The sequence below is a fragment of the Oncorhynchus kisutch genome, linkage group LG30 (assembly GCF_002021735.2).
Source record: "Oncorhynchus kisutch isolate 150728-3 linkage group LG30, Okis_V2, whole genome shotgun sequence".
Lineage (NCBI taxonomy): Eukaryota > Metazoa > Chordata > Actinopteri > Salmoniformes > Salmonidae > Oncorhynchus > Oncorhynchus kisutch.
In genome coordinates, this window is record NC_034203.2 from 29,906,975 (window position 1) to 29,930,980 (window position 24,006).

The 24,006-nt window shown below is 45.0% G+C and overlaps 1 protein-coding gene across 3 annotated transcripts in view; it reads left to right on the forward strand.

Annotated features, from left to right (window-relative positions):
* The window catches only part of LOC109875120 (E3 ubiquitin-protein ligase mib1), an 80,242-nt gene extending 57,323 nt beyond the window's left edge, over positions 1-22,919 (forward strand). Inside the window, exons 13-22 of one of the 3 annotated variants that reach the window (XM_020467328.2) lie at positions 11,938-12,070; positions 12,620-12,706; positions 13,074-13,232; positions 14,729-14,910; positions 15,077-15,266; positions 15,646-15,724; positions 15,978-16,130; positions 17,203-17,280; positions 17,826-17,926; positions 20,206-22,919. In XM_020467328.2, the coding sequence (XP_020322917.1) occupies positions 11,938-12,070; positions 12,620-12,706; positions 13,074-13,232; positions 14,729-14,910; positions 15,077-15,266; positions 15,646-15,724; positions 15,978-16,130; positions 17,203-17,280; positions 17,826-17,926; positions 20,206-20,346 (1,303 nt within the window). In that variant the 3' untranslated portion in view covers positions 20,347-22,919. The remainder of the gene's footprint in view (positions 1-11,937; positions 12,071-12,619; positions 12,707-13,073; positions 13,233-14,728; positions 14,911-15,076; positions 15,267-15,645; positions 15,725-15,977; positions 16,131-17,202; positions 17,281-17,825; positions 17,927-20,205) is intronic. The other 2 variants (XM_020467329.2, XM_031809738.1) reach the window with 2 other exon arrangements.
* The last annotated feature ends 1,087 nt before the right edge of the window (positions 22,920-24,006 follow it).

Sequence of the window (24,006 nt, forward strand, 5' to 3'; positions counted from 1 at the left end):
CCATTGGGTTCTTGGTCACCTCCCCAACCAAGGCCCTTCTCCATCGATTGCTCAGTTTGGCCGGGCGGCCACATCTAGGAAGAGTCTTGGCGGTTCCAAACTACTTCCATTTAAGAATGATGGAGGCCATTGTGTTCTTGGGGACCTTCAATGATGCATAAATGTTTCTTACTCTTCCCCAGATCTGTGCCTCGACACAATCCTCTCTCGTAGCTCTACGGACAATTCCTTAAACCTCATGGCTTGGTTTTTGCTCTGACATGCACTGTCAACTATGAGACCTTATATAGACAGGTGTGTGCCTTTCCAAATCATGTCCAATCAATTGAATTTACCTGCGGGGTTGTTAACTCCTTATTAACTCCAGGATTTTAGTTTTTTCTTGGTTAGGTCACATTGTCAGGAGGAAAAACTCGATGTCATGTGGTCAAGATAAACTTCTGTCCCTAATGATAAGGGAAACACTTTTCACGCCACTTCGATACCGAAGTGACTTTTTTGTAGCATGTTAGGAGAATTAACGTAGCAGGTTAGGAGAATTAACGTAGCAGGTTAGGAGACTGAGGTTAGGGTTAGCGAAAAATATTCTCCTAACCTGCTATGAAAATCACTTCCTGTCGAAGTGGCGTGAAAGTGTCCCCTAATGATCAACACTCTGGCTTGTCTGACTGGTCCCTCTCTAGTCTTCACCCTGCCCAGCCCAACCTGAACCAAGCCCAGCAGTTTAATCAGCGGACAGGCATCCGCCTCTGCAGCCCCACCACAGCATCACCCAGCAGCCTCACATGCATCCTGCCTGCCTGGGTGATGAATGGTATGGGCTGGATGTGTAGCTGAACAGATAATCAATAATAGAAGGAAGGGGCTGGAGATGGATGAGTTTGGTTTCAGCTAGATAAAGGTTTCCCTCTACTGTCTTAATTAAAGGGGTAATCCACAGTTGAAACAATAATACATCTTTTCCCCGCCACTGTTTTGGTAACAAGGTGAGGGATGGGTCTGGAGAATTGTAACCACACTCAAATTCATACACAGGACTTTAGATGTTCTCTCTATATAGTGTTGTCTCGTTGTGATGTGTTTGGTCCTCTCTTTATATTGTCTTTTTGTATCCCCGTCCCCGCAGGAGACCTTTTGGTAGGCTGTCATTGTACATAAGAATTTGTTCTTGCCTAGTTAAATAAAGGTTAAATAAAGGTTAAATAAAGGTTAAATAAAATAAAAATGAATAAAAAATGCATGGGACTGACCTGATGGGGTATGACAGTTGAACTAAGCTCGTGAAGCATTTTCATGAAGCACACCCCTTCAAATTAGTGGATTCAGCTATTTCAGCCACACCTGTTGCTGACAGGTGTATAAAATTGAGCACATAGCCATGCAATCTCCATAGGCAAATGTTGGAAGTAGAATACTAAAGAGCTCAGTGACTTTCAATGTGGCACTGTCACAGGACACCACCTTACCAACAAGTCAGGTTGTCAAATTTCTGCCCTGCTAGAGCTTCCCCTGTCAACTGTAAATGCTGTTATTTTGAAGTGGAAAAGTCTAGAAGCTACACCGGCTCAGCCGCTCAGCCGGCCACAAGCTTACAGAACAGGTCTGCAGAGTGCTGAAGCGCAGGACTGCCGAGTGTCTGTCCTCAGTTGCAACACTCACCACCAAGTTCCAAACTGCCTCTGGAAGCAATGTCAACACAATAACCTTTTTGTCTGGAGCTTCATGAAATGAGTTTCCATGGCCGAGCAGCCGCACACAAGCCTAAGATCACCATGCGCAATGCCAAGCGTCGGATGGACGGTGTAAAGCTCGCCGCCGTTGGACTCTGGAGCTGTGGAAACTCGTTCTCATCCTTCCCCATCTGTCAGTCTGATGGACAAATCTGGGTTTATTCAAGAAAAACACTACCTGCCCTAATGCATAGTGCAACAGTAAAGTTTGGTGGAGGAGGAATAATGGTCTGGGGCTGTTACTCAAGGCTCGGACCAATCCCCTTAGTTCCAGTGAAGGGATATCTTAACGCTACAGCATACAATAACATTCTAGACGATTCTGTGCTTCCAACTTTGTGGCAACATTTTGGGGAATGCTGTTTCCGGTTTCATCATGACAATTCCCACATGCACAAAGCGAGGTCCATACAGAAATGGTTTGTCGAGATCGGTGTGGAAGAACTTGACTGGCCTGCACAGAGCCCTGACCTCAACTCCATCAAACACCTTTGGGATGAATTGGAATGCTGACTGTGAGCCAGGCCTAATCACCCAACATCAGTGCCTGACCTCACTAATGCTCTTGTGGCTGAATGGAAGTCCCTGCAGCAACGTTACAACATATAGTGGAAAGCCTTCCCGGAAGAGTGGAGGCTGTTGTAGCAGCAAAGGGGGGGACCAACTCCATATTAATGCCCATGATTTTGGAACGAGATGTTTGACGAGCAGGTGTCCACATACCTTTGGCCATGTAGTGTATATCATTAATTTCAAGTCCAAAAATCAGTGTAGCAACTACAGATTTCCCCTTTTAGAATCCCTCGACTACATTCAAACAAGAGCTCCAATTAGACGGGCAATTTTATAAGAGATTACGGCGGTTTTGGTTTGTCTCTCAATGTGGTTCCTTTCGGGAACCAAACATTTCAAAGGGGCAGAAACATCATAACCTTTAACTCTCTAGTCAAGATCTTGGGTTTAGACTTTGGATTTACCATTATATATTTGTAGTTAGTGGACGACTTTCAGTGATGTGCTCATCATTCACGTATTTCAGTGTGTCAGGTTGGACTGATTTCTTCCCTACTTTTTGGGGGGCTTTTGTATTGATGATCTTCCAAGTGATTGACCACAGTTTCGGTCACACGTCTCTGGACTGAAAGAGATCCTCTCACACTTAAAGGACTGCATGAGCTTTCAGATCTTGATCTTGATGCTTTTTCAACGTCTGACTTCAGATCCTGGCTGTTGAAGTCTGACATGTGAGGCTTCTTTCAGCTGTCTAACTTTCCTCTGTATATCCCAACCTATCAGCTAACACCATAAAGGGCTAAGAGTCTCTTATTTCTAATGAGTCCAGTTTGGAGTGTGGTTCCAGATCTGTTTGTGCTATTTTACCAACTCTGTTGGTGACAACCACGTCACAAACATAACTGGCACCAGGCTATGCAGTTAATGCTTTTGAGGTAAATCGGAGAATGACACGAGTGTGCAAAGCTGTCATCAAGGATGGCTACTTTGAAAAATCAGAAATATAAAATATATTTTTATTTGTTGAACACTTTTTTTTGGTTACGTCATGATTTCATACGTGTTATTGAATTTTTTTGGTGTCTTTGCTATTCTACAATGTAGAAAATAGTACAAATAAAGAAAAACCTTTGAATGAGAAGGTGTCACACTTTTGACTTGTACTGTAGTTACAAACAGGCATTGTTCGTGTTTTTTAATGATAGGTTTGTTGTTTATCTGCAGTGTGTATGATCGGTCCCTCTTCACCCAGTTGATGTGGTCTAATTCCAGGATACTGAGGACGATACGGTGGCTGGAGGAGGAACGGGATAAGTGCTCTGGTGTATTTCATTAAAAGAGAAGTGATCTCACAGAGATGCGTAACTCCAGTTAAGCTTTGGAATGCAGATGAGATGAGCTGTACTCAAGGAACACCTTTCAGTGTGTGTTCATGTCCAGATCCTAATCTGAAATATCAACCTATTCCCTTTATAACCGCGGCAGGTAGCCTTGCGCTTGAAAGCGTCGGGCCATTAACCGAAAGGTTGTTGGTTCGAATCCCCGGGCAGACTCGATGAAATGGGCACTTAACACTCATTTGCTCCTCTAAGTCGCTCTGGGTAAGAGCGTCTGCTAAATGACTCAAATGTCAAATAGTGCGCAGGCCAAAAGTAGTGCATAAAATAGGGAATAAACCAGGGTACTGTTTCGGCCAAGTACTAGTTTGAAACCTCTTTGCTGTATTATATTAGACATTTACCATACAGCTAAATGACATCCACCTCCAACCTCTTGAGGTAACCCATGTGGCGTGCAGAGAAGACTTAAATTTCAACATCCCTAACCAAACCCAGCCAACCACAGTGTCCAGACTCTCTGTCCACCTCGCTGTCGGTCTCAGCACTGGGATCTGTCCAACAGATCAGTCAGAGGACAAGCCGATACAAGCCTGAATCCCCCTCTGTCAAATCAGAATGCCCACACCACCTCCGGGGGCCGGGCCAATCGTGGCTCTGGGCCAATAGATAAGCTTGGCCGTGCTGTACCTCTCTCTCTCTCTCTCTCTCTCTGTTTCTCTTTCCTTCTCTGTGGTATGCGGAAAACATCCGTTCCTAGCCTCCATGCTGCTCTCCTCCTCAACGACTCCAGGAGCTTTTGGGGGGGGGGGGGGGGGGAGTGAGACACACACCTACAATGCACGTGTACACAAACACACACACACACCTACATAAAGTACAGATACTCACGCACACACACACACTCGTAAACGTAACCGACAGAAGCCTTTGTCATTATGTAGCACTACTGTACAGTATATATGAAACAGTGGTAGGGTCTGTGCTGACCTGACAAACCTAGAAGGAGCAGGATTTATTTGTGTTAGTTCCCTTTAAGTGCTTCAGCGATGCATGTGATAAATATGGGAGCTGAAAGTGATGTATTTCCACTACACGGCTGACAGGGGTCTATGAATATTTTCTCACTCCATTTAAAAACAAATGTTTATATATTCATTTGATGTATTGGAACGGCTGTCGGGATTTATTAGCATGCGCAACTTGATGGTGCTTTATCGTCAATGATGGTGTTTCAGCGCGTGGTGTTGTGGTGCGTGTCCTCTTGTCTGAGGTGGAAGGACACTGTTGAGTGTTATCATCATTGGTATTTTATTCATGATTATTGTAGGTAATACAATTCTGACTTAACCACTTTGTAGCTAGGTTAAGAAGTTTTGTGCTCAAAGCTTCATAATGGGGATCGAGCTTACATCATGTTGTGCACATGAACCCAAATTCACCACACTGTTTTTCTAGTCCATGTTACATGCATGCAGACACATAATGACAAAAAATATACTAGATCTGAATGGATGAAAGTCACCCCCAGGGCTCTCATCCATCCCTGCAATACTGCAGCCTTTTACTGCACGGTGCACATTCAGATCTAATACAGAATGATCTCGTGTGTTTAGAATCTGACCGCCTCTGAATAATTCAGTGGGTTGCCATGGTAAGTGTAATTATTCTGTGGGTTGCCATGGTAAGTGTAATTATTCCGTGGGTTACCATGGTAAGTGTAATTATTCCGTGGGTTACCATGGTAAGTGTAATTATTCCGTGGGTTACCATGGTAAGTGTAATTATTCCGTGGGTTACCATGGTAAGTGTAATTATTCAGTGGGTTACAGCTAAGTATAAATGCAGTGTGACAGGTGAAGGAAGTAAAAGGTGTGTTTGTTGCATTGCGTACAAGTAGGGCACAGTCTCCCCATCTAAGGCCCATCTTATTATATTGCGACACATGTAGCCTCCACACCATTGAAAACTTTTCTGATACACTTTGAGGAAACGTGTACTTAATAGGATTGTGATATGTGGTTGTCTCCACTAGCTATCTTAATATGAATGCACTTAACTGTAAGTCGTTCTGGATAAGAGTCTGCTATATGACTCAAATATAAATAAGAAACATGAATAAGGAAAACCTTATACATAACTAATCTAACAACAAAAAGTCCATTATTTGGCCTGTGGTTTGGATACATTGGAAAACATGAGAAACATGTTGTAGTCGTTCTTTATCTCCACACCACATGGATCTGGTCGGCTACAGTTGGAATTGTTTAATCTTGCTTATATGGGCTCTCTTGTCTTTACAACAATGTACATTTAAATGATCCCGCTCCCTTGAGTCACAACTAAGCCATTATACTACACCCATATACATTCTACTGCTCTGGGCCATGTGGCCCCATTATTTCAGAGCTTAAGGGGGAGACGATGGCTGATACAGAGCCCTTTACTCCCATCATTCCTCTGCAAACAATGGATTCATTTTACTATGCTAAATGGGCTGTCTTCCACCCGTGTATATTCCTTCCCTGTGTATTTGTAGTAGGTAAGCGGGTGAGTAGACCTTATCCATCCCCGCAATACTGCAGCAGCCTCTTAATCTCTTGTTAGGAGCTTCTTCCTACAGTTACTGCACTTTACTTCAGTATGGACTCTGATGAAGGGTTGACCTATGTTATTGGTTTAAAGGTGTTTGTTTATTATGGTGTAGTGTAACAGGTACCCCTACAGCTCATCTACTACAGACTAAACTCCGACATCTGTTGGAGTGTGAACGGTGTGTGTGTGGCCTGGGGCCGAGGCAGCCAGCGGTCGGTGATTTAGAGAGGTAGATTTACAAGCATGCTGTAGATCATTGGTGTCTCAGATGCTCTCCCCATATGGTGACAGTGTACCAGGCAGGGAGGCGGGAGGCTGCCTGGTCTACCTGGCCGTCGATCGAAGGCCCTCGCTTCGAGCAGCTGAATTCTCAATCACCGCTCTGTTCTGCTCTGCTAACCCCCAACAATCCCTCTCGAAGCCTGGCTTCTTTACCTCGGTGTGAGACAATAGCATGAAAAATCCCCACAGGCAAGAGTAGGTTTTTATGTTGTACTGTATATGTTGTTCATGCCATGTTTGATGCACAGAGTCATGGATATTGTGGTGAGAAAATGGTCAGGAAATCAATCAGTCATGATGGTAAGGCTTGTGGTGAAAGAAAGCGTAGTCATATCACTAGGCAGGGACAGAGTAGTGAATGCATGTTGAGTTGGTTATTTTAATCAGCGTGTAGTGCCTGGGCAAAAACCTTAATGTGCACCCGGGAGTTGGGAGTGTGGGTATATTACGGCTATCGTGGCAGGGCGTGTATTACGGCTGTCGTGGCAGGGCGTGTATTACGGCTGTCGTGGCAGGCCCATGTATTACGGCTGTCGTGGCAGGGCGTGTATTACGTTGTCGTGGCAGGGCGTGTATTACGGCTGTCGTGGCAGGGCGTGTATTACGGCTGTCGTGGCAGGGCATGTATTACGGCTGTTGTGGCTAGTGAATGAGATGAGTTGGTAAGATGAGAATTGTTTTTTTCAAGGCGCTGAAGAGAGTAATGTACAAGGGGAAGAGGAGCATTGTGGGCAAATAATTGGGTCATCTAGAACCAATGGGACATTAATGTGCCATTCAGCACTATCACTGTCTGCCCGTGTCTTCATAAATCCCTATGTGTCAGGACGTTCCACAATGCAAGGTGATTTAAGGATCATTTAGGCTAATTCAAAACGAGGCATTAGTATGCCTACTTCACAGATGAACAAAACCAGACATGGCCGGCTGGATTGCTTTAAAAATGTCACCACAAACAACTGCACGCTATATGCATTGTGATTTATTATCTAACCAAAACATGATATAAATGCTTCTGTCAAGTCACTTTCTTCCCATCTTGGTTAATGAAAACACGCACAAACAGCCTACTCTGTTAAACAAAGGCAGCGAAGGTCACATTTCAGGGAGAAATATTCCATCCACGACAGCCTAATCAAAGGCTTTAATATGAAGCTGGAGCCTAGTTCATCTGATGTGCTTCTTTACCCTCCACTGGTTTGTTTACCCTGTCAGTCCTCATTGGGATGTGCCCAACCTTCTAGTCCCCTAAAATTAAAATCTGGACCTCAAAGCCAGTTCAACTGCTTAAAAAAAAATTACTTTCATTTTTCCCCTTTTTATTAGGCACTGCTTTAGACCTGGGAGACTAGGTGGGCACAATTAATGGTCAGGTAGAACAGAAAAGCAGCTGGCCCTGGACCTCGTAGGGTAAGAGTTGAATACCCCTTCTCTAGTCCATCTTAATGGTGGGACTCGGTCAGTGGGCGCATCCATCCCCCTTTTGATAGCCAAGACCAATATGTGGGGCTCTATTTACTTATCTAGGCTACATCATCATATATTTACATCCTCTGGCTTAGCTGTCACTGAACACTGTCACCCCCCCAGTCCACATACCAGATAAAAGGACACTGAAGCCAAGGTATGGTAGTCTGTGCCATTCTATTTCAATTGACTTGGAATGCCAATTCCATGGTAAGGCTATAACAGACTGGCCTTCCATGGTAAGGCTATAACAGACTGGCCTTCCATGGTAAGGCTATAACAGACTGGCCTTCCATGGTAAGGCTATAACAGACTGGCCTTCCATGGTAGGGCTAAAACAGACTGGCCTTCTATGGTAGGGCTAAAACAGTCATCAGTAATCAGTGCATTAGGAGTCTGGCTTGGTGGCTTTTGTGAATGATTGGTTGGGAACGGGTCATTATTTCAAAGATTGATCCTGTCGCCCTGTCCTGATGAGTTTGACTCAGCCATGATTCTTCTGAGGAAGCCTCATCTGAGACAGGCGTTCTGATAGGGCTTGGCTACACCTCCTCCATGCATCACAAATACTACATGACTAGTCCACATTGATTGTAGTCAGTAGCCATGTTTCCTTCTAATCATTTTTATTCAGTGAAATGGCTTTCCTGTCACAGAAAAAAACTCACGACAGACATGTTGGAAATGGCAAATTGTCTGTTTACTTTCCCAAATATTGACAACCCAAAATATGCTCAAACGTGGAAGAAATGTTGTCAGTGAAACATTATGGGACACTTCATATTTAGCTTTGTCCTAGTAAAGTTATTGTCCCCCTGCCCTCCCGTTGGATGGTTGGTACCAGGTACTGACCACCACACAGATGGCTGTCAGCTAGGCCGGGGCAGCAGAAGGGCCCTGTCGACCCTTCCCCAAACACATAGTATACAGGTTCCTGGTCAAGGACAAACTGCAGCCCAAGACAACAGGCCCTGGTGGAGTGCTCCTGAGGGACTCCTGGCATCTCTCTCAGGGTGACCCAGTTCATCACGTCTCAGTCTTCACTTCCTCTCTTCCTCCCTCTTTCTCTCTCTCTCTCTTCTGATCTATCTTTCTATCTCCCACCTGTTCTCCTTCCTCCGCTATGTGCCCTTCCTTCTGCATTGAGGCAGTCTCTCTAGCGACCTGCAAGCTTTAATACCAATCGTAACAAGAGGAGCTCCCATTTTATTTCTCCAGTTCCCTCATCGTTGTAACTTGCTCTCTCTCCCTCTTCCTCCACTTGCCCCAGAATCTCTCGCCAAGCCTCCCTGGTTTTAATGCCCATGTCAAGTTTATTACCTGTTACTACTTAAGGGCTGGAGCCTGACCTGCCCATCCCCACTCTCTCCCCCTATGCCTTCACCCCCTCCCCACTTTCCCACAGAGCCCCTTTCTTGCAGTAAAAATCCACTCTCACACGGACAGGGAAAAGTATTTTCTTTTTTCCTTTTCCCCTTTTTTTCATTGTATATTTCTGTCAAATAGCTAACTGCATTGCAGCAGTGCATGCCAGGCAGGCCGTGTGGCTGGGACATTAATATTAATGTCCGCCCATTTCACCCAGCGTGGCATGGAGCATGTCAATTTAGTCAAAGAGAGAACACCTTTCTTTGCCTTGATGGCTTCCTTGAAAGCTCTCAATGGCGCTGCCCATGCAGTGTTCAAGTGCGTCCTCTATCCATCTCTATGGTCAGATTTCTTCTTACTGGAGAGGCTCTCCTCTCCACCCCGACCAGCACAGCGCCGGAGTATCACCTAGGAAACAGCAGAGGGCGCCAGTCTATCAGTCCCGAGTCACTATAGGGGACTCAGGACTGGGGACGCAAGCAGGGCTGTCATTGGCTAGGTTGTCTGTTGAGGGTGTTTCTCGATCCAGTGGGTCTGTGCGGTGAGAGAGACTGGGGTTCAGTGTATACTGTAGTACTGCAGCCAGACCCAGCTCTGTACATCTAGGATAGTTTGTTATTACTCTAAGGACAGAGGGAGAGAGAGACTGTGGGTTTATCACTATCCACAATGCAGCTAGCCAGTACTCCAGAGAGCTGCAAGCTAGCCAGTCCTCCAGAGAGCTGCAGCTAGCCAGTCCTCCAGAGAGCTGCAGCTAGCCAGTCCTCCAGAGAGCTGCAGCTAGCCAGTCCTCCAGAGAGCTGCAGCTAGCCAGTCCTCCAGAGAGCTGCAGCTAGCCAGTCCTCCAGAGAGCTGCAGTTAGCCAGTACTCCAGGGAGCTGCAGTTAGCCAGTACTCCAGGGAGCTGCAGCTAGCCAGTACTCCAGGGAGCTGCAGTTAGCCAGTACTCCAGGGAGCTGCAGTTAGCCAGTACTCCAGGGAGCTGCAGCTAGCCAGTACTCCAGGGAGCTGCAGCTAGCCAGTACTCCAGGTAGCTGCAGCTATCCAGTACTCCAGGGAGCTGCAGCTAGCCAGTACTCCAGAGAGCTGCAGCTAGCCAGTACTCCAGAGTGTTTTTTTTTCACTACTACATGTGTATAAGTGCCTAACATCTACCTAGCAACTACTGCATTCTTTTCCTGTGTGCTCGCTCCAGTGCCTTGCCAGAGCTCTTCAGCAGTGTCCAAACCCTTGTGAAATTGGCTGCTGCTTTTCTGTCGCAGTTCAAAGATGCACCCTACGGCTACGCCATTACATTGTGCCGGCTAAGTCTCCCCACAGAAAGTCAGAAGACATTAACCTACATATTGCCGTTTTTAGTATTTTTTTTTACAAAAGTGACCTGGTTGACTGTGTAGTAGGTAGGTTACAGTGTTGCCTCACTACATGCAGTGTGTGTTGGGATGAGACCCACTGGACTGCTCAGGGGCTGTTCACCTCTATCCCAGGCTGCTTACCCAGGGCTGGGTTGGGGGAGAGGAGACAGAGATAATGGATGAGTGTTGGCTAGCTGAGGAAGTTGCCATGATGGGACAGGATGGAAGACCAAGTCTGCTCAGCAGGGAGGTTGTTGTATGCATGTTTTCCTCCTCCTATCCCCCTCTCTCTCCTTCCACCGCTCTCTCTCCTTCTAGCGCTCTCTTTCAGTCTCTCGCTCTCTTTTTCTCGCTCTTTCTCTTTTCTGCTCTCGCTCTCTTTTTCTCTTTCTCGCTCTCCTGCCATTTACCCCTCTACCCCTCTTTCTCCTCCTCCCACGTTCAAATACGGTCTGCCCATGTACTATAGGGGGTAGTTTACATGATCATTTTTCTCTCTCCCATGCTCTCCCTCCCGTTTTGGTGTGGCATCATAGTCAGTCAGTTGTCCTTTGCAAGTGCTGTGCAGATTGTCAATTGGTTTTATTCTAGTCCAGAGTCAGACACTGTACTCCTTGCGTTCTTCTCATACCATGCAGTTTCCTATGCAGCAGCCATCTCTCTATAAGGTATATAGCCTCCGAATGACCTTCAAACAGGAACACAACCAGTCGCTGCTGCCTCGCATCACAGCACTCTTAAACAACCCTGTTTAAACAATATCACACAGTTCATGAGAGCTGACTGAATGCAGCAATCTGTGGTGTTATTACCAGTTTGTCTCCATAACTGGGGCTTTTGTGCTGCTTCTTTTAACTGGGTTTCTATAATTGCACAACGCTTGTATCATTAACCTACTACTCCGGGTTATGCTACCAGCCCATCCCTTGGTTTATTTAGTATGCGAGTCATTTACGTGTCATAATAAATGTGCTGTTTCAGCACCATTCTGTATCTGTCCTCAGTGTAGTGATGCCTTGCAATTGGACTTTTAGATATAGAATCTAAAGATGCATTGAGATGGATGTTATATCATATAAAATAGATTCTGACCTTGACTATAGGAGTCTAGTCAAACTTAGTGCACTAGATAGGGGCTCAGCTGCCATGTGTGGTGCATCCCTCCTCAAATCCAACAATGATTAATTGATTGCGCCATGACCTTCCTTCCATCATAGGTTCCTGTTGTCATGCACCTGCAGTCACCTTCCAGTCATCCCTCTGTCCCTCTCTTCCTCCCTCTCTGAGCAGTGCCATGCGTGTGTTGCTGGCCAAGCTGCCGCGGCCCTGGATCGTAGATGAGAAGAAAGATGACGGTTACACCGCCCTGCACCTGGCGGCGCTCAACAACCACGTAGAGGTGGCCGAGCTGCTGGTTCACCAGGTAGGACACGCTTGCATTAACCTAACCACTGACACCCCTGGTTTCATACTGATTGTCCATAGCAGCCCTAGTGTCTCCATCTTGGCTCGCACTCACACAGTAAGTGCTGGCCTTATTCTTAATTGTATAATGCTGTATAGGTTTGTGCCTGTATAGGGTATCAATAACTGCTTTAATTGTTTATTGAATCCATATTATCCTTTGGGTTCCTAGTGGTGCACAAGCACTGTTGGCCTATAACCTGCTTCCTCAGGATCATGCTCGGCCTATCTGAGATATCTGAGACAGTTTTGGTGCAGACCTCTATCTAACAGGACCACAGTGTAGTAAGAAGCGTCCCACCAAGCAGAGCAGGAATTGGGCTAATGAGGCTGCTGTATTTCAATGGCGTGAGAGATGTTATTGTAACATTCCAGAAATGTTGTCAAAATACACGAGGTGGTACATTGCAGAAGGAATGTGTTATAGCCTACTGCAGTTTTCAAACAGGTCTTTTTGAATGCCAACGCCGTCTTTTCTCTATCTGTTCCCTCGCTTTCCTCCTCTCAGGGCAGTGCCAGCCTGGACATCCAGAACGTAAACCAGCAGACAGCCCTGCACCTGGCTGTGGAGAGACAGCACACACAGATAGTCAGGGTCAGTCAGTCTCTCCTCACTTCCTCTCTCCTACAGCTACCTGAAGATGCTATATGCAGGTATCTCCCCATCTGTCTGTCACTCCTCACAGTGCACTAAAGGCTGGTGAGAAGATGAAGACAACAAAGTTGTTACGTCGCCATCTTTTGGAGTGGTTTGGAAGTGCAGCTTCAGTGGTGCAGGAACACAGTCAATATGCAGGATCTCTAGCTGTGATGCCATGCTAGATTTATTTGGATGATCTTTTTTTATTTTTATGTACTGGACTGTTATGCAAATAAATGCTCATTTTAAATGATCACCATGTTAATTTGGAATGCTCTGTGTCTGTGTGTGCCTGTCTGCCTCTCTGCCTGTCTGTCTCCAGCTGCTGGTGCGAGCAGAGGCAAAGCTGGACGTGCAGGACAAGGATGGGGACACTCCTCTCCACGAGGCGCTGCGTCACCACACGCTGTCCCAGCTCCGCCAGCTGCAGGACATGCAAGACGTCAGCAAGGTGGAGCCCTGGGAACCCTCCAAAAACACGGTACATAATACACCTAACATATACCATCAAAACCATCCTATATCAACTAATATACCTCTAGAACCCTCCACAAACACCTAACACATACCTCTAGAACCCTCCAAAAATACTGTAGGGGATTGAGCATTTGAGTGCCTCACTCGGCTGGCTGGGCCATTTTAAAGCCCCTGTCTCCCCAGTCATTTATTCTGAAATGTCTTCTACTCTTTCTAACTTTCTAAAGTGATGCTATGGGAGAGCTCTACTCCAAGGCTGGGCGATATGGCCTGAAAATCATATCTAAATATTTTCAACCGTCATTCACAATATGTCTGTTTTCTCTGAATAAACTTTGTTGCACAATTAAAGGTCAATACACCAAGTCAGGAATAATCTGATGAATCCAGAGCTTGGATAAATGGAAGCCTTCCACAACAATAAGACCCACTAGTATATATTATTTATCAAAATAGTTGAACCTGCTTTTTGTTGTTGCAATAATCACTGATCTAGTTTTGGTCTATCTATGAAAACGCCCTTTTTAACCAGAACAATGCACATCCACCAGTAATGACTAACTTCTGGTAACAGTCATTATAGAAATGTAACACAGGTCTCAGAAACAATCTCTCAAGCCAAGCCCACGTGCCAGTGAGTAGCCAACTTTATATTCCAAGTCTCGCCAACGTGGATCTATTTACTCCCCACCATTAGAACAGTTGAACTGTTATGAAGACACCTTCCTGTCTGTCTCCAACTGTTTGAACAGCAGACGGTTAACCTTTACATATTGAAATCGCGTGGCCTACCTGGAGAAGATGCTTATTTCTCAGAATGAGAACAAGTTGCCAATTCCTTATTTAAGTGCCTTTTTTAATGCTCATTGCACATTTTATTAAACACAGACTAGACAGCTTGCACATCCGTCTGTGGCTACCGCAATGCCGTGCGCGACAAACTGAGCATCCATTTTCCACAATCATGTTAATTGATACGGGTTTTAGTAGGGTCTGCTCTGTTCTACATTTTGGGAGATGAGACAATAAAAGGGGGTCGTTTAAAGGTTAAGTTATTGTCTATTACAGTAAAATGTCTAAGCATTTCGGTGTCCATACGACCGATTCTGTTGGACCACACCTCCAATGCAAATGGTGAGTTTAAACTGCTTGTTTTCAGGGAGGAAGAAGTTATCTTTGGTCTTTTGTTGTAAGTGGAAGGGGGAGGGGCTTGGTGTGTCTGAGTGGGAAGGTGCACAGAAGGAGACGAGACCAAAAAGACACAGAACTCTCATAAAAACAGGAAAAAATAACAACCTCGATTCTTGCGATACAGGCATTTGGAACATCGCGCTAATCAAATTAATTTGATATGTAGCCCAGCCCTACCCAACACACTGCATATGTCCCAAATATACTGTATTCTGCTCTGTGCTCCTCTGTCTGGTGGAGCTGGGGGGAGGGGGAAAGAGAAAGGGAGACAAAGTGTTATTGACTCCTGTGTGTGTTGGTCCTCCACAGCTGATCATGGGCCTGGGCACCCAGGGAGCAGAGAAGAAGAGTGCAGCGTCCATCGCCTGCTTCCTGGCAGCTAACGGAGCAGACCTGACCATGCGCAACAAGAAGGGCCAGTCCCCTCTGGACCTCTGCCCCGACCCCAGCCTCTGTAAGGCCCTGGCCAAGTGCCACAAGGAGAAGATCAGGTAAGAAACCCCAGGTCTAGGACATGGTTTACACTCTTTTTGATGAAACAGCTGGTGAGCTTCAACTTGTTTTCTCCCCATCTTCCTTTAATATGTCCTGTCTTTTCTTTCTCACAAACTCCCTTTTCTCTCTGCATCCCTCTCTCTATCCCTTTCTCTCTTCCAGTGGCCAGGTGGGCTCTCGCAGCCCGTCTCTGAACAGTAACGGTGAGACCCTGGAGGAGTGTATGGTGTGTTCTGACATGAAGAGAGACACCCTGTTCGGACCGTGCGGACACATCGCCACCTGCTCTCTCTGCTCCCCCCGCGTCAAGAAGTGTCTCATCTGCAAGGACCAGGTCCAGTCCAGAACCAAGGTATTGTACCAAACCCGGCCTCGTTGGTTTAAATAATAACGTTACCGGACGGTTTCTCAAACAGATTAAGTCTGGTCTTGGACTGAAAACTTGTGAATCTCCATTGATATAACGTTGAAGTACAGGACTAATCTGTGTCCGGTATTCTGATCTGAATGCTTTTCACTCATATTTTCGCTCAAGTCTTCCTTTGATGTCAATGAATGATTTAGGCCAACTGTTGGGGTGCCTCGACGTGTCAAGTTGTGTAAGTTGACTTAGTTAGTACATTAATGGATGCTTTGCATTGGTTTTGGGTGTAACGACATCTTCCAATTAGAGGTATGACTTTCTCTTCTCTTTCCCTTCACTGACATCAGATGTTTGTCTCTCCATACAGATCGAGGAGTGTGTCGTATGTTCTGACAAGAAGGCCGCCGTGCTTTTCGAGCCCTGCGGTCACATGTGCGCTTGTGAAAGTAAGTACACTAAACCAGCTACGGTTGCTTCCTCGTACGGGGAAACCGTTTTGAAGTGGGGAGGTAGCCTACTGAAACTTTTTTTTTCTTTTTTTTTTCTCTCTCTCTCTGTTGCAAAATGTTTTGCTATGGTGTGCCCTACTGAAGACCCTGCCTCGCTGCAAGAACGCAACAATTCTCCAGAACCTTTGATGCGTTCTAGTGGGCCATACTGACCTTTCATTCTGTCTTTGTGTTCCCTTCCTCCGTACAGACTGTGCCGGCCTCATGAAGAAGTGCGTACAGTGCCGGGCTGTTGTGGAACGCCGCACGCCCTTTGTCCTTTGTTGTGGAGGGAAAGGTATGGAGGGTGATGCCGCTGATGATGATGATGATGATGATGATGATGATGATGATGAGGACCTTAGTGAGTGAATCTTCCACACGTTCCCTTTTAATTCCCTTATCCCCCTTTCTCTCTCGTTGTCATGACTGTCCATCTTGTTGTTTCCCCCATGATGAACTTGTTGTGTTTTTGTTTGTTTGTGTTGGTTTGTTGATTCACAGCTGTCTTGCTCCTGCATTATTTTAATGTTAATGTTGTCATTGTTTTGTGTGTTTAAGTTGAATGTGTCATTTTCCCAGACTGGAAAACAAACCTCCCTAGTTGAGGTCATTAATGCATAATGCATGATCTTTAACTTAATCAGACGGGAATGTATTTTAATCATAACATGCAATTCAATCACATGTTATAACATTTCAGCAGCATGCACAAATTTTATTAAAATAAATTGACCTCCATAACTGGCTATTAATTGTCCCTTAGCTGGCTCCTAAAGGTATATTTGGCCAACTGATTTAATATCTCCATCAGTCCATTGCTCCATCCAATTTCTCCATCCAATCTGTTAGCTAAGTAGTGACAGTACAGTGTTGGTTATTTCAATGTGTGAGTGTGTATTAAGGCTTACGTTTACCATCGCTAGTGTTGTCTTTAAGTTGCACACACTCTTATCACGTTATTATCTGACCTTTATGACCACAGTTCCCTTTAGTTTGTTTTCCTTATTATTTTATGTTGAGTTAAAAGGGAAACTGTTGTAGGTTCACAGATTTTATAATGATTTGCCAAAGATTTGCTCGTCGAAAGATCTTTGTGTGTTGCCACACAAACACTCACTCACACACACACAGATCTCTTCTCTTGACATGTTACCTGCTGAGTACTGATGACGAAACAGCTTTTGTCCTGGTACCTTTCCTTCTAGTAATACTACTTAGTGTGTATGATTTTTAGACTTTGAAGGACGCGGTTGCAGCTCACTCTACCTAGAAGAGACTCCTCTCCACCACCTCCCACCTAACGTGTTTTAAATCTAATAACCTCATTGTCCCTCTGTCTCCAGGCCTTTAGTAGTGAGTAGACTCCTCCTCCTCAGGCCTTGTGGAGTTGTACCAGAGGCTCCTTTTATAACACTGTGACTGGTTATTCTCAGCAGGTAACTCGAACTCAGCTCTAATGGCAGGGGGCTCGCTGGATCTGCTCCAGCCCAACAATCTGGCACTAAGTTGGTGTAAGTATCTCATCCTCTTCCCTGGTTCAAAGTCCCCAAACCAAAAATCCCCAGTGATGTCTTCCCTGCTTGGCCTATGCCCTGCCTGGCCTATGACCTGCTGCCGAAACCCCCTTTGCAACGATCCTTCGCCCACCCCTCAACACAAGACACAGAATCACACACATACAAATGTTTAATGATAGGTTGTGCCCTCAAGCACAGGGCCTCAGACCTATTTCAGCCAAATACTGTCTGAGGACGTACATGTCTAACTCTGAAATTGCTGCTTGTTAAAAACGGACTGGGTTAAAGTGTAGGACTCTTTCCAGAATAGCCCACATAGACAAGGCTTTATGATTGCTTGAGTAGTTTGGCCTTTAGAGCATCATGTCATTAAAATCTATTCCAATTTTATTGATCACATACACCGAATACAACAGGTAGACTTTACAGTGAAGGCATCTCGCTCTCGCTCGCATTAAATCGGCTCGGGGGCCACTAGTTTGAGAACCTGCATATGTTTGTTCGTTTCTCAATGTTGTGTGTGTTTTCCCCTTCTACAGCCAGCGGTAACATCCCAGCCATGCAGAGAGACAAAGACAACACCAATGTCAACGCTGACGTTCAGAAACTGCAGCAGCAACTGCAGGACATCAAGGAGCAGGTAAGCGTGGTGGTATGTACTAGAGACGACGTGGTGGTATGTACTAAAGACGACATGGTGGTATGTACTAAAGACGACATGGTGGTATGTACTAGAGACGACATGGTGGTATGTACTAGAGACGACATGGTGGTATGTACTAGAGACGACGTGGTGGTATGTACTAAAGACGACGTGGTGGTATGTACTAAAGACGACATGGTGGTATGTACTAAAGACGACATGGTGGTATGTACTAGAGACGACGTGGTGGTATGTACTAGAGACGACATGGTGGTATGTACTAAAGACGACATGGTGGTATGTACTAAAGACGACATGGTGGTATGTACTAAAGACGACATGGTGGTATGTACTAGAGACGATGTGGTGGTATGTACTAGAGACGACGTGGTGGTATGTACTAAAGACGACATGGTGGTATGTACTAGAGACGACATGGTGGTATGTACTAGAGACGACGTGGTGGTATGTACTAGAGACGACGTGGTGGTATGTACTAAAGACGACATGGTGGTATGTACTAGAGACGACATGGTGGTATGTACTAGAGACAACGTGGTGGTATGTACTAGAGACGACGTGGTATGTACTAGAGACGACATGGTGGTATGTACTAGAGACGACGTGGTGGTATGTACTAGAGACGACGTGGTGGTATGTACTAGAGACGACGTAGTGGTATGTACTAGAGACGACGTGGTGGTATGTACTAGAGACGACGTGGTGGTATGTACTAGAGACGACGTGGTGGTATGTACTAGAGACGACGTGGTGGTATGTACTAGAGACGACGTGGTGGTATGTACTAGAGACGACGTGGTGGGTGTGTGCTGAAGACAGTGTGGTGGGTGTGTGCTGAGGACGGCGTGGTGGGTGTGTGCTGAAGACAACGTGGTGGGTGTGTGCTGAAGACAACATGGTGGGTGTGTGCTGAAGACGGCATGGTGGGTGTGTGCTGAAGACGGCATGGTGGGTGTGTGCTGAGGACGGCATGGTGGGTGTGTGCTGAGGACGGCATGGTGGGTGTGTGCTGAGGACGGCATGGTGGGTGTGTGCTGAGGACGGCATGGTGGGTGTGTGCTGAGGACGGCATGGTGGGTGTGTGCTGAGGACGGCATGGTATGAACATGGTATGGTGGTATGTTCAGATTGAATTGTAATAACCAACGTTAACCGTGTGTGTGTGTGTGCGTGCGCTAGACACATCAATAAACATTAAAGTTCCAATGCAGCTGATTTTATCTCAATATCAAATCATTTCTGGTTAACAATTATGTACTGTGATTTTGACAATTTTTTAAATGAAAACAAAGAAACATAGCTTGTTAGCAAAGAGCAATTTCTCAAGCAAGAATATAATTAGGACTGTCTGGGAGTGCTCTGAGTGGGGAGGGGAAAACTGAAAATCTGCTAGAGATTTGGAACTCTCTCGCTTATTGGTCTATGAACTAATGTACTGCATGGTGATGTCACCAGGCAGGCCTGAACTCCATCCCACCAAAACAGGCAGAAACGTAATGCAGTATTTTCAAACAGCTCTTACACTTAAAGGGCATTATCATAATTTTAGCAATTTCACAGTATCATTCCAACCACTAGTGTAGAAATATGTATAAAATCTTTTATAAAGGCCTCCCGAATGGCACAGTGGTCTAAGGCACTGCATCGCAGGGCTAGCGGTGCCACTAGAGATTCTGGGTTCGAGTCCAGGCTCTGTCGCAGCCGGCCGCGACCGGGAGACCCATGGGGTGGCTCATAATTTGGCCCAGCGTCGTCTAGGTTAGGGGAGGGTTTGGCTGACAGGGATGTCCTTTTCCCATCGCGCACTAATGACTCCTGTGGCGGGCTGGGCACAGTGCACACTGACACGGTCGCCAGGTGTACGGTGTTTCCTCCGACACATTGGTGCGTCTGGCTTCCGTGTTAAGTGGGCATTGTGTCAAGAAGCAGTGCGGCTTGGTTGGTTTGTGTTTCGGAGGACACACGGCTCTCGACCTTCGCCTCTCCTGAGTTGTCTGTACGGGAGTTGCAGCGATGAGACAAGACTATAACTACCAATTGGATACCACGAAAACAGGTTTAACATTTTTTACATAATGTTTAATAAGTGTGTGGATATGAGACACCTTTTCCTTGCCCTAAGACAGGCTGTAGACCATTTTGGAATCTATAGCCATGTCTCAAAGCAACCATTTCTCCAATACAATGTGTTTATATCAGAACTGGGATGACTCCACTAAGATGAGTACTAAGTGTTATTTTGTGTGTCTCTCCAGACCATGTGTCCGGTGTGCCTGGACCGGCTGAAGAACATGATCTTCATATGTGGCCACGGCACCTGCCAGCTGTGTGGTGACCGCATGAGCGAGTGCCCCATCTGCCGCAAGGCCATCGAGAGGCGCATCCTTCTGTACTAGAGTCCCAGGCTTCAGTCTGAGCCTTCTACACCCCCACCACCCCCCATGTCAAGGCCCTTCGAGAGGCGCATCCTTCTGTACTAGAGTCTCAGGCAGGTCTCGGCCTAATCCCCCTCCCCCCCCCCCCATCTACAACCAGCCACACCAGCTGCTGCTCTCCCATCTATCTCGGCGTCTTTACACCAGAAAAACAAAAACATCAGAATTAAAAATGGAAACTTTGTTATAAAACAATCAAACATTGTACTGAAAGAGGTCTTTGGTGTTGTAGCTCAGCTGAAAGCCTGTAGCAGCCTGATTCTTTGCTTTTCTACCCAGAATATCCTTTCTCCTCTCTCTCTCGTATCTCTCTCTCGCTCTTCTCCCCCTCCTCTCTGTTGTTTTCCTGTTTATGTGTGAGAACGCCTCTTCCTGTTATTATTGTAGTGTGGTTATAGGCACACATCCCAACACTGCCCTATGTTGGCCTTGGGATATGGACTGAGGGATATGGTCAGAGCCACTTAGTCCCATTTACAAGGTCCTATTCATTAGGACACACTCTGCCTCTCCTGTCGAAGGGCTGCCTCTCCTGTCGAAGGGCTGCCTCTCCTGTCGCTAAACTTAAAACCCATTTATCATTGATTCTATTTGTATTTCTTATGCAAGAGTATTGGTAATAGAAGCTACTGACATGGATATTCACTACTTTTGTAGTTTACTCAACATTTGATGATCGCTACAATATGATGACATATTTTTGTACATGAAAAAAAAAATGCGATGTCCAGCACTTTTACAAGTTCAACCAGTCTTCTGCTACATGTGCATATTTGAGATGGGTTGTCGTGACATGTTGGCGATTTTGGCAATGAGGCCCTTTATTTCCCCAGTCAGATGAACTTGTGGATACCATTTTTATATGTCTGTGGAGTTTGAAGGAAGTTGCTAACTAGCGCAATTGCTAACTAGCGTTAGCGCAATGACCTGAAGTCTGCGTACTATGCTAGCAGATACAATAGACTTCAGTCATTGTGCTAATGCTAGTTAGCAATGGATCGCTAAAACTACCTCTAACTTCCTTCATACTGGACACAGACATAAAAATGGTACCCACAAGTTCATTGGACTCTGGGGCAGTAGACAAAGGTCATTGCCAAAATCCCGAAGTATGCCTTTAAGACCTGCACAGGGCAGGTTAGCACAAAAACTGCTGATTGAACTAAAGCAAAATTGCTGTTCTGTTTGTCTAGACTTTGGAGGTCCAAATCCACCTTAACTCTGACTGACTGATAAGGTGGTGATACCGCTGCAGTCCAATCGTCTGCTAACACCTCATCACCTGTACCTTGTTTACCAACCTCTCTCTCTGGAGAAACACAGGCAGTACAACTTTAGCATTACAACACCCTTGGTCTGCAATTGTTAATACTTAAGTACAGTAGACCCAGTATAGATGCAAGTCAAGACAGTGTTTCATTCAGCCTACTTATAAGTGAATACTATCATGTACCTGCTGGACATTTCTGAGGATGAATGAACTTTATTGAGCATTTGTACAAACAGAGTATGTCATCATGAATGACACAAGTTGTTTTAGAGCTGTTCCAAGACTATAGATGGTATTACCTGTCTGGTATACAACCATCCTATGATTCTTATAAGCATCGCTAATAACCATTGATTATTCATGTGCCATTGCTTCCAAAAATGATTTACCTGTTAAATGTTGTTTGGGGATAAGGTGCTTTTAATCTGGTATTGCTTTTATTTAAATGTATTTTGCAGAATGTTTTGTAATAAACACATTTATTGAGCTAGAGTATACAATCTAATAGAAAGCCAAGATGATAAAATGTAGAGTAAATTATTTTGTATTCCTGCCCACAAATAGGATTTAGAAGTATATCTCTATAGAGCCTTAGCTATAATGTAATGTAGCCGTCCACTCTCAACCACACATCCTGCTTCAATATCAATGTTGAAATGTGTCTTTTAGTTTGATAGACTTCAAGCAAAAAAAACACTAAGCATTATTTGATCTTGTTTTGTCTGCAAGTCTAACATGTTCAGAGTCAATAATGAGATTGGTGATGAGGGAGACAATGTTGTCAGGTTTTACATGTATTCTTCTGCCAGTGTTTTGGGGGATAGAAAGAAAATGGTTCCACTGGTGAAGTTGACACTAATAAGGCAGATCCGTCTGTGTGGAGCTGTTCACCTCGGTATAAGCTGACCAGCTTGACCACACAAATAAGCAATTTTATAGGAAAGAACGAAAAGTAACTTCATACTTTTTTACTCCCCGTTTTTATTTCACGGATGGCGTTAACATTCTAAAAGCACTAATATTGCTTTATGGTAGTATTGTCTTGTTAGTTGTTATAAAGGCCTATTTTGTACCTTATGTTCAAAACGTATTATACCCGTCAAGATTTAAAGGTTTCAATAGTATTCTTTCCCTTTTTAGGCATGAATATTTTATTTATGCAGTATGACATGTATTATAAAAGCTGGTCACTCTGTATTGCTTAAGTGCTTTTCAAAGCACCATGTAACTGAAATAAAGTTCTGAATGAATCTTGAGACCTCTACCCACACTCTTGTTTTTATTCCTTTGTTTCTTGTGAATGTAAACAAACTGAAGAATGACATTGTCAACTTGTTTGTTTAACGTGTTTGGGCAATTAGCATGTTGTTGACTTGCCCCTGCAGTGTAGGCTGGCATCGTATTTACAAACATTTAAAGGTATTTGGCTGACTGAGCATATGTAACCGATGTGAAATGGCTAGCTAGTTAGCGGGGTGCGCACCAATAGCATTTCAATCGGTGACGTCACTCGCTCTGAGACCTTGAAGTAATTGCGATGGGTAACGATGCTTCGAGGGTGGCTGTTGTCAATGTGTGCGGAGGGTCCCTGGTTCGAGCCCACGTAGAGGCGAGGAGAGGTACTGAAGCTAAACTGTTACACATACCAATATTCAAAACATTCAGTCAGAAAAAAACACTGAAGGGCTGCAAACCAAGGTACTGTGCCATCAGAAAGTATTTGTAGTCCTGGGCTTTTATGCCACATTTTGTGTTTCAGACAGCATTCAATATCATATACATAATGCCCCATAATGACAGTGAAAACATGTTTTTGGACATTTTTTCTCATTTAGTGAACATGAAATATGGGACACTCCGGAGCATTCAATGTTGTCTTGGTATGCAACTCCAGTATATATTTGGCCTTGTGTTTTAGGCTATTGTCCTGCTGAAATATGAATTTGTCTCCCAATGTCTGTTGGAAAGCAGACTGATCCAGGTTTTCCTTTAGGATTTTGCCTGTGCTTAGTTCTATTGTTTCTTTTTAGCATAAAAAAAACTCTAGTCCTTGTCGATGACAAGCATTCCCATAACATGATGCAGCCACCACAATGCATGAAAAAAAGAATGGTACTCAGTGATGTGTTGTGATGGATTTGCCCCAAACAGCACTTTGTATTCAGGGCATAAAGTTAATTTCTTCACAATTTTTCCAGTTTTACTTTGGTACCTTATTGCAAACAGGATGCATGTGTAACAGTATAACTTTAGACCGTCCCCTCGCCCATACCCGGGCGCGAACCAGGGACCCTCTGCACACATCAACAACAGTCACCCACGAAGCATCGTTACCCATCGCTCCACAAAAG